Raw genomic sequence first — 11,273 nt, 5'->3', positions numbered from 1 at the left:
CGGGGCCGGCAAGGGCGGCGGGCGCGGCGACGGTGTCAGGGCAGTGGCTCGACGGCGGCGACGGCGAGGTGGACCAGCCTGACGGCGTCGGGGCAGGGCTCGGCGGCGACGGCGACGAGGAGCAGAAGGCGTCGGGGCGAGAAGAAACAGATGGATTTTGGCGAAAACTGCTAAGTGCTGTATATATAGCAAGAGCACTGGTCCCGGTTCATGGCACAAACCGGGACGAATGCCCCCCTTTAGTCCCGGTTGGTGCCACCAACTGGGACCAAAGGCCTCTTTTTCGGCAGCCCAAAGGGCGGGAACCGGCGGCCTTTGGTCTCGGTTGGTGGCACCAACCGGGATTAATGCCCCCCTTTAGTCCTGGTTGGTGCCACCAACCGGGACCAAAGGCCTCTGTGCTGCCCGCCTCGGGGCCAAAGTTTAGTCCCACCTCGCTAGTTGAGAGGGGCGCGCAGTGGTTTATAAGCCCCACTGCCGCACCCCTCTCGAGCTCCTCTCCACCGCAGGCTTTTGGGCCTACTTGCTGTTGCTTTGCCTGATGGGCCTTCTGGGCCTACTGCGGGCCTGAATCCTGGCCCATAGTAGGGTTTCTAGTCGTATTCAGGCCGTGGGGGCCCAGTAGGAGGCATTTTTTTTGTTTTTTTGTTTTCTTTACTTATTGTTGCTATATTTATTTTTTTCCAGTTTTTTTCTTTTGTTTTCTGCATTATTTATTTTCTTTTGTTTTTTGCTTTATTTTTTAATTGTTTTTGCTTTTAGTTTTAGGAAAATTATAAACTTTCTGTTAGTGCCAATTAGTTTTAATTATTACGAGGGCCGAACCATAAGACATTAAAGCATTTCAAATGAACTCTGAAAAAGTTGAAAGTTGGCATGGTATCATAAATTGACCCACATAGCATGTGCATGTACAAAACGGACAATGGTATCATACTCGCCAGTTACAAAGTTGGCATGGTATCATCATAATAGTTGCGGGAGAAAGTCTTCACTTTTTCTTCGCTTGTGTCATTTGCTTATTGCGCCGTAACCATGGATAATCTTCATCGTTTATCAGGATGCTGGGGTCAGCCTTGACTTTGAAGGGAGGAATTTCATGGAACTTTTCATAATCTTCAGACATGTCTGTCTTGTCCTCCACTCCCACGATGTCCCTTTTTCCTGAAAGAACTATGTGGCGCTTTTGCTCACCGTATGATGTATTCTCTTCCTTATCTTTTCTCTTTCTCGGTCTGGTAGACATGTCCTTCACATAGATAACCTGTGCCACATCATTGGCTAGGACGAACGGTTCGTCAGTGTACCCAAGATTTTTCAGATCCATTGTTGTCATTCCGTACTGTGGGTCTACCTGTACCCCGCCTCCTGACAGATTGACCCATTTGCACTTAAACAAAGGGACCTTAAAATCTACTCCGTAGTCAAGTTCCCATATGTCCACTATGTAACCATAATATGTGTCCTTTCCCCTCTCGGTTGTTGCATCAAAGCGGACACCGCTGTTTTGGTTGGTGCTCTTTTGATCTTGGTCAATCGTGTAAAATGTATTCCCATTTATCTCGTATCCTTTCCAAATCAATACAGTCAAAGATGGTCCCCTGGACAACAAGTACAACTCATCACAAACAGTGTTGTCACCTCTGATACGTGCTTCCAACCAACTGCTGAAAGTCCTGATGTGTTCACATGTAATCCAGTCGTCGCACTGCTCCGGGTGTTTGGAGCGCAGATTGTTCTTGTATTCATCGACATACGGGGTCACCAAGGTAGAGTTCTGTAGAACTGTGTAGTGTGCTTGAGACCAAGAATATCCGTCCCTGCATATTATTGAGTCCCTTCCAAGCAAGGTTGTCAGAATCACGATTTTGAATCGGATCGGAGCTCCGATGGTAGGATCGCAAATTGTAGAATCTTAACTATCAGGATCGTAGAAACGTAGATCCTATGAACTAAAATCGTAGAATCAGAGGGCTTACTTTGGATCGTAAAGTCGTAGAATCGTATAGCAGAATCGCGATTCCGACAACCTTGCTTCCAAGCGTGCCTTTTCCAGTCAGTCTCCCCTCATACCGTGATTTAGGGAGACCTATCTTCTTAAGGTCAGGAATGAAGTCAACACAAAACCCGATGACATCCTTTGTTTGATGGCCCATGGAGATGCTTCCTTCTGGCCTAGCGCGGTTACGGACATATTTCTTTAGGACTCCCATGAACCTCTCAAAGGGGTACATATTGTGTAGAAATACGGGGCCCAGAATGACAATCTCGTCAACTAGATGAACTAGGACGTGCGTCATGATATTGAAGAAGGATGGTGGGAACACCAGCTCGAAACTGACAAGACATTGCACCACATCACTCCTTAGCCTTGGTATGATTTCTGGATCGATCACCTTCTGAGAGATTGCATTGAGGAATGCACATACCTTCACAATGGCTAATCGAACGTTTTCTGGTAGAAGCCCCCTCAATGCAACCGGAAGCAGTTGCGTCATAATCACGTGGCAGTCATGAGACTTTAGGTTCTGAAACTTTTTCTCTGTCATATTTATTATTCCTTTTATATTAGACGAGAAGCCAGTCGGGACCTTCATACTAAGCAGGCATTCAAAGAAGATTTCCTTCTCTTCTTTGGTAAGAGCATAGCTGCCAGGACCTTCATACTGCTTTGGAGGCATGCCGTATTTTTCGTGCAAACGTTGTAGGTCCTCCCGTGCCTCAGCTGTATCTTTTGTCTTTCCATACACGCCCAAGAAGCCTAGCAGATTCATGCAAAGATTCTTCGTCACGTGCATCACGTCGATCGAAGAGCGGACCTCTAGGTCTTTCCAGTAGGGTAGGTCCCAAAATATATATTTCTTCTTCTACATGGGTGCGTGTCCCCCAGCGTCACTCGGAACAGCTAGTGCGCCGGGACCCTTTCCAAAGATTACGTGTAAATCATTGACCATAGCAAGTATGTGATCACCGATACGCATGGCGGGCTTCTTCCGGTGATCTGCCTCGCCTTTGAAATGCTTGCCTTTCTTTCGACATTGATGGTTGGTCGGAAGAAATCGACGATGGCCCAGGTACACATTCTTCCTGCAGCTTGCCAGGTATATACTATCGGTGTCAAGTAAACAGTGCGTGCATGCGTGGTATCCCTTGTTTGTCTGTCCTGAAAGGTTACTGAGAGCGGGCCAATCGTTGATGGTCACGAACAGCAACGCCTTTAGGTTAAATTCCTCCCGTTTGTGCTCATCCCACGTACGTACACCGTTTCCATTCCACAGCTGTAAAAGTTCTTCAACTAATGGCCTTAGATACACATCAATGTCGTTGCCGTGTTGCTTAGGGCCTTGGATGAGAACTGGCATCATAATGAACTTCCGCTTCATGCACATCCAAGGAGGAAGGTTATACATACATAGAGTCACGGGCCAGGTACTGTGATTGCTGCTCTGCTCCCCGAAAAGATTAATGCCATCCGCGCTTAAAGAAAACCATACGTTCCTTGGCTCACTTGCAAACTCATCCCAGTACTTTCTCTCGATTTTCTCCACTGCGACCCGTCAGCGGGTGCTCTCAACTTCCCGTCTTTCTTACGGTCCTCACTGTGCCATCGCATCAACTTGGCATGCTCTCTGTTTCTGAACAGACGTTTCAACCGTGGTATTATAGGAGCATACCACATCACCTTCGCAGGAACCCTCTTCCTGGGGGGCTCGCCGTCAACATCACCAGGGTCATCTCGTCTGATCTTATACCGTAATGCACCGCATACCGGGCATGCGTTCAGATCCTTGTACGCACCGCGGAAGAGGATGCAGTCATTAGGGCATGCATGTATCTTCTGCACCTCCAATCCTAGAGGGCATACGACCTTCTTTGTTGCGTATGTACTCTCGGGCAATTCGTTATCCTTTGGAAGCTTCTTCTTCAATATTTTCAGTAGCTTCTCAAATCCTTTGTCAGGCACAACATTCTCTGCCTTCCACTGCAGCAATTCCAGTACGGTACCGAGCTTTGTGTTGCCATCTTCGCAATTGGGGTACAACCCTTTTTTGTGGTCCTCTAACATGCGATCGAACTTCAGCTTCTCCTTTTGACTTTCGCATTGCGTCCTTGCATCGACAATGACCCGGCAGAGATCATCATCATCGGGCACATCATATGGTTCCTCTTGATCTTCAGCAGCTTCGCCCGTTGCAGCATCATCGTGCACATCGTCTGGTTCCTCTTGATCTTCAGTAGCATCACCGTATTCAGGGGGCACATAGTTTTCATCGTACTCTTCTTCTTCGCTGTCTTCCACCATAACCCCTATTTCTCCGTGCCTCGTCCAAACATTATAGTGTGGCATGAAACCCTTGTAAAGCAGGTGGGTGTGGAGGATTTTCCGGTCAGAGTAAGACTTCGTATTCCCACATATAGGGCATGGACAACACATAAAACCATTCTGCTTGTTTGCCTTAGCCACTTCGAGAAAATCATGGACGCCCTTAATGTACTCGGAGGTGTGTCTTGAATCGTACATCCATTGCCGGTTCATCTGCGTGCATTATATATAATTAAGTGTGTCAAAAATCATTACAGAACATCATGAGTAGATAATTAAGTGACCAAATTAATAGAAGTTCATCATCACATTACAATCAAAGTACATACATAGTTCTCATCTAACAACATAAAGCTCTGCAGAGCATCTAAATTAATTAAACCATACACTGAAACTATGTAAAACATTTCAATGCGAAAACAAATGCGATCATAATCGCAACCAATGTAACAACTGATCCAACGGTATAATGATACCAAGCCTCGGTATGAATGACATATTTTCTAATCTTTCTAATCTTCAAGCGCATTGCATCCATCTTGATCTTGTGATCATCGACGACATCCGCAACATGCAACTCCAATATCATCTTCTCCTCCTTAATTTTTCTAATTTTTTCCTTCAACAAATTGTTTTCTTCTTCAACTAAATTTAACCTCTCGACAATAGGGTCGGTTGGAATTTCCGGTTCAACAACCTCCTAGATAAATAAAATCTATGTCACGTTGGTCGGCATAATTATCATAAACAATAAATGAACCAATAGTTATGAAAAGATAATATATACCATATCTGAATCATAGACAGGACGAGGGCCGACGGGGGCGGATACCAAAACCATCGCACTATATAAGATGCAATAATAAAAGCAAGAAAATTAAGATTTTTTTCCTTTCAGAAAGAAGATAAGAACAAGAGGCTCACCACGGTGGTGCCGGCGACGAGATCGGCGCGGGCGATCGACGGCGGTGAAGACGGGGACGGGACGTTACGGACCGCTAAACCTAGACAAATATTGAGGAAAATGGAGTTTGGAGGTCGAGCTTGGAGAGGAGAAAGCTTAAGTAGTGTGGCTCGGGCATTTCATCGAACACCTCGTGTGCATAGTAGGTGAGCTAGAGCACCACAAAGCTCTCCCCTCGCCGGCCACGAAAAACAGAGCACTGGGAGTGCTCTGCTCGCGGGCGAGGGGTAGATATAGGCAACTAATTGGTCCCGGTTCATTCCACGAACCGGGACTAAAGGGCAGCCTTTGGTCCCGGTTCATTCCACCAACTGGGACCAATGGTGGTGGGCCAGGAGCGAGGCCCATTGGTCCCGGTTCGTCCCACCAACCGGAACCAATAGGTCCTGCCGAACCGGGACCAATGGCCCACGTGGCCCGGCCGGCCCCCGGGGCTCACGAACTGCGTCCAATGCCCCCATTGGTCCCGGTTCTGGATTGAACCGGGACTAATGGGCTGACCCGGCCTGGACCATTGCCCCCTTTTCTACTAGTGTCTCCTGAATTCAAACAAGAAATTTTTGCGAAACCTATAATGGCTCCTTCATGGTTTCTGTTTATGGAAATTGGGGAAATTCCATTTTGCTCAAAACAAAATGGTTCTGGGGCTTGAGGGAACTGGTGAGGATTTATGTGATCTTGTTCATACTTTACTAAGCCCGGCATCAATGGGAACTGTAGTAATGTACAATATTTTCTGTCAATTTGGTCCCTCGGCTATTGATTAAGCTTTTCATTAGTCCCCTGTTATCAAAACAAATAAATTTGAGCCATAGCTTGTGATAGCAGATTTACTCCCAACCTTACAAAAAGTGTTATGGTTGATGATGTGGCAGTGGTTCCTCACCGGTATGGCGTAATCATTTAAAAATGAACAAATCATGGAAATAAAAAACAATTGTAAAAAAATCATGGTGAAGTCGGAGAAAACAGAACACATGAAGAAAACTTCAGAAATGTTCTAGAGAAGTTACAAAAACATCTCAGAATAGGAAATGTGAGAAAATACATCCCGACAGTAATCTTAGTATGTACCCTGCACTAATGATTATTCTTTTATGAGCACTTCCAAAAGTAATCTTAATATGAGCAAATAAATTATACAAGTATATACAAAATTCAGAAGCATTCTCGTAAAAGAATAATCAAGAAAACTCGTGAAAATTCATGATCATTCGCTCAAATCACTATATTCCTGAATTTCCTTGATTGTTCCTCAATATTTTGTGAGTTTTCTCAAATTTCATGCCTTCCTCCAAAATATTTCTGTGCTTTCCTTTTCTTTATCTTGTACTCCCTATGTCTCAAAATAAGTATCGGTGATTTAGTACAAAGTTAGTATAACTTTGTACTAAATTAACGATACTTATTTTGAGACGGAGGGAGAAAAAAAATCATTTCATAAGGACTCCAATTATTTTCTATGCTCTTCTAGAACATCTTAGCTTTAGAGAATCAACATGTAGTTGGATGATTAGGAGTCCCACTAGGAATAAAACCCCAGATCATAGAACTTGTATGTCTCATTAAGACGAAATAATAGTTTTAGCGGGAGCCGACGATCCCGTCAACAACAAGACGCATGTGGTGACATTTCGTCAATCTTGAAGTTTCATGATTCTGGTCTTCACTAGGCGCTGCGTGTAGTGGTGGTGTGTTTGCGTCTATGTTGTACTCCGTCTTTCTAAAAAAAATGCTCCCTCTTATTTTCTATATTTCTATGATGTTTTTCAGAAATCATCATATGATCGAGCTCCTAACATAGTTAACTCCCTAAGCCTGACTTTCTAAGACAATACAACACTAATTTCATTGGTACGTAAACCTGCTGACCTTGACCTGCCTGCCGGCCGGCCGGCCGGCCGCGACTGCATTTCCGTTGCCTTGGTACAATGTGCTACCGTCTACAAGACTTCAGAGACTAACATGAAAAATACTATATGCCCTATTGGAGGGATTCTCCCTTTTAAAAGCCCTGCGCCCGTTCAATCTTTGCAGGCGGTGGCTTCTGCTCTGGCTGCATCAACTGGTGAGTTTCCCGAAACATCTCATCATGTCCAAGAATTATTTCTTATTTTTCAAGTAGCGTGTTCAAGTCTTCTTACACAAGCTGCAGGTTTTGGCCGAGCAGAGCTGCTGTTTGTTTCACTCCATGCTTGCGATGGCTGATGATATCAAGTTCCTCCTTTTGGTTTTACTCTTGAGCTGCTCAACGTTGTGTTTTGGTTCTGAAGCTGATATCCAGTGTCTGAAGTCTGTGCAACAATCAGTGAATGATCCCAACGGTGTACTCAAATCCTCATGGATCTTTAAAAATGCCACCGAAGGTTACATCTGCCTCTTTACTGGTGTGGAATGTTGGCACCCCGACGAGAATAGGATTTTCTCTCTGCGTTTGGGCAACCTTGGACTTCAAGGTTCATTTCCTCGTGGTCTACAGAACTGTTCAAGCGTGACAGGCATGGACCTGTCAAATAACAATTTGTCAGGACCAATCCCTCAGGAAATTTCACGGGAGATGCCGTATCTGACATTTCTCGATCTTTCGTACAATAGCTTTTCGGGTTCAATCCCACAGAATATCTCAAATATGACATATCTGAATCTCCTCAATCTCCAGCATAACCAACTTAGCGGTCAAATTCCACCGCAATTCGATTTGCTTACTCGGTTAATCGCATTCAATGTAGCGGAGAACTTGTTATCAGGGCCTATTCCTCCTTTGCTACAGAACTTTCCGGCTTCGAACTTTGCTGGTAACCAAAGGCTTTGTGGTGCACCATTGCATGATTGTACCCCCTCGAGGAGGAGATGGAGGCCGGTACGAATCAAGCTGCACAGGCTCAACGACCAGTCGAGCATCGGAGTGGCCGTCGGATTCGTCATGGGGTTTTTGGTGGCCTTCTACTTCCCGCGCTGCTTCGTCTGTTCCGTGAGGCTCCGAGCCTACGTCGTCCGCATATGATTCACTCGTCGTTCTAAAACTTCTTCTGCCATAGATTCGGGAGGCCAAATGAGCACTTCCGACAGTAATCTTAGTATGTTCCTTGCAGCAACGGTTGTCTTAATTCACATGATATGTATGCCCGGCAACTAGCCACACTGCCGGTGTTTGTAAATACATACAGTATGTCAAGTTCAACTCTTCTAGAAAGATGCGAGGCATCAACTGGCCGTGATTAGTATGTACCCTGCCGGCATTTCTAAAGGAACACAAACAGGGCAGCTCCGGCTAGCCTATAGCAGTGTTTTTCTCCCAATTTCATGCTTTGCCCTTCTTGAACGTATGCATACCGGTCGTCTTTGTACCGGCAGGATGTCCCAAGGGAGTACATTGAAAGGCTTTGCCGACCAAGCTGGATACTTTCCCGTGCTCCGGTGAAAATTCTACGGAGACCCGAGGGTCTTGATGCCGGGGTTGGTGTCTCTGTCGTGTGCCATCAACAGAGCAGATTGGTTTTTGTGTAAGCTCGCTTCTTTCAGTTTCGTTTTCTATTATTGTGGAGAGCCTGATGCATGGATTGGGTTTTGTTACGATCCTTCACTCACGGTGACACACCGAGTAGCTCAGATTCGTGAGATAGATACAAGGTTCAGAGTTTCAGGTTGGAAGGAGAGGAAGAACAGGAGGGTTCAGAAGTTTCAGATTTACAATCCACGATGATGCCCTCTCCCAGTTCTTTTCCTAAGCTACATAGGCCCTGCCTGTTTCGCTGGACACAGCCAGCTCCCCGCCTCTACTGGACCGCCCTGTTGTTGGGCTTCTTCCACCTGGGCCTTGACAGGGTCACGTCCGTGACATTCCCCTCCGCTTCAGGAACTGCTTGACCCCAAGCAGAAGCATTTGGAAACTCTTGCATTACTCGTTGTTTGTTCTCCCAGGTCGACCATGACGATGGTAGCCCTGTCCACTGAATCTGCACCAACTCGACAGTTGAATTACCAGCAGGAATGTGCTTGGAATCGAGTACCTGAAGTGGTTGAGGTGGACATTCCAGATGCACATGTACTTGGTAAATCTGGTTGAACAATAACCGTTGCTGGCACAGCCTTTTTGAGCATGGAGACATGAACGACCGGATGAATTTGACTGCCAGGTGGTAACTCCAGTTTATAAGCTACTGCACCCACCCTTGCTAGTACCTTGTAGGGACCAAAGAATTTGTAACTTAGTTTCTGATGGGATCTGCGAGCCACCGTGGTTTGAACATAGGGTTGCAGCTTCAAATATACTTGTTCTCCTACTTCAAAGGAGCATTCACAGCGATGTTTATCCGCCTGACTCTTCATTTGTTGTTGAGCTCGAAGTAATTGCTGCTGAATGAGGTTAGTCATGTCATCCTTGTCACGAAGCCACGCATTCAAATCAGGGACCGCACCAGAAGTACCCTCAGAAATACCAAATGCTTAGGTTTATATCCATAAAGGACTTCAAATGGGGAACGACCGAGAGCTGAATGGAATGTGGTATTATACCAGAAATCGGCTAAAGGGAGCCACTGTGACCATTTTGTTGGGCAGGCTTGTGTCATACACCGCAAGTAAGTTTCCATGCACTGGTTGAGTCTTTCGGTTTGCCCATCCGTTTGTGGATGATAACTGGAGCTCATGTTCAATATAGTGTCCGTGAGTTTGAATAACTGCTGCCAGAAAGCACTGATGAATACTTTGTCTCGATCCGAAATAATAACATTCGGGAGACCATGCAACTTGTAGATATGACCCACAAACAGCTGAGCAACTGAAGCAGCTGTGTAAGGATGGGCCAATGCTAGAAAATGGCCATACTTGCTGAATTTATCTATGATAACAGTATAGTATCATGCCTTGCGGACTTTGGTAGGCCCTCCACAAAGTCAAGCCTGATAATTTTCCATGCTCTAGTTGGAATAGGTAATGGCTGCAGCTGACCGGATGTAGCAACACGCTCTGTTTTGGCTTGTTGACACACAATGCATTGAGCCACATACTTTTGCACATCTTGCTTCATATTAGCCCAAGCAAAAAGAGAACGAATCTTGTGATAAGTAGCAGTCACGCCACTATGGCCACCTATACCACTCGAATGTAATGCTAGTAGCACTGCCTGTTTTGCTTCTTCGTGATTGCCAATCCAAATCCTGTCTTTGAGCTTAATGACCCCCTCATGGAGAGTAAAGCCCTTGTCATCAGGACTAACCACACTCAATCTTGTGAGCAATTGTTTCACTTCTGGATCGTGCGAGTAGCTGTCAATGATGACTTCTAACCATTTAGGTTGACCTCGAGATATGGCATTGAGTTCAGAGTCTTGTGGTGTCCTAGAAAGAGCATCAGCAACAGTGTTCAAGGAGCCTTGCTTGTACCTCACCTGATATTGCAACCCAAGCAACTTGCAAAACGCTTTATGTTGAATGCTATTTGTTAACTGTTGTGACTCCAAATGAACCAAACTCTTGTGATCGGTGTATATAGTAAATGGAAGATGCTGCAAATATGATCGCCATTTGTCAACAGCCATGATGAGTGCTAAGCATTCTTTTTCATACGTCGATAGTGCTTGAGCTCATGGACTGAGAGCTTTGCTGAGAAAAGCAATTGGATGACCTTTTTGAGATAACACTGCCCCAATCCCTACGCCGGATGCATCAGTATGTAGATCAAATGGAAGGTGAAAATCGGGGAGTGCCAAGACTGGTGCAACTACAAGTGCAGCTTTGAGAGTGTGGAATGCTTGATCTGTGGTGGTTGTCCATAGAAATTGCACATTCTTCTTCAACAATTCAGTCAATGGTCTGCTTATGACTCCATAGATAACAATGAATTTTCTATAATAACCTGCCAAGCCTAGGAATGACCTCAATTGCTTGATAGAGCTGGGGGTAGGCCACTCCTGAATGGCTGTGATCTTACTAGGAGTCGTAGCTACTCCTGCAGCATTAATCACATGGCCTAGATATTCCAATT

At 45.5% G+C, this 11,273-nt stretch overlaps 1 protein-coding gene across 1 annotated transcript; it reads left to right on the top strand.

The window, feature by feature from the left end:
* The first annotated feature begins 7,449 nt into the window (after positions 1-7,449).
* Positions 7,450-8,292, top strand: LOC123066075 (probably inactive leucine-rich repeat receptor-like protein kinase At5g48380). The gene has a single exon (XM_044489234.1). It carries the CDS (start codon positions 7,480-7,482, stop codon positions 8,290-8,292), a length of 813 nt encoding a protein of 270 aa, XP_044345169.1. The 5' UTR covers positions 7,450-7,479.
* Positions 8,293-11,273: the final 2,981 nt, after the last annotated feature.

The sequence above is a fragment of the Triticum aestivum genome, chromosome 3B (genome assembly GCF_018294505.1).
Source record: "Triticum aestivum cultivar Chinese Spring chromosome 3B, IWGSC CS RefSeq v2.1, whole genome shotgun sequence".
Lineage (NCBI taxonomy): Eukaryota > Viridiplantae > Streptophyta > Magnoliopsida > Poales > Poaceae > Triticum > Triticum aestivum.
The sequence above is the reverse complement of the archived record's forward strand: the minus strand, read 5'-3'. Positions and strand labels throughout refer to the sequence as shown.

Bases quoted from the DNA above. Each gene is read 5' to 3' on its own strand.
- LOC123066075 (XM_044489234.1), top strand. From the start codon at position 7,480: ATGCTTGCGATGGCTGATGATATCAAGTTCCTCCTTTTGGTTTTACTC.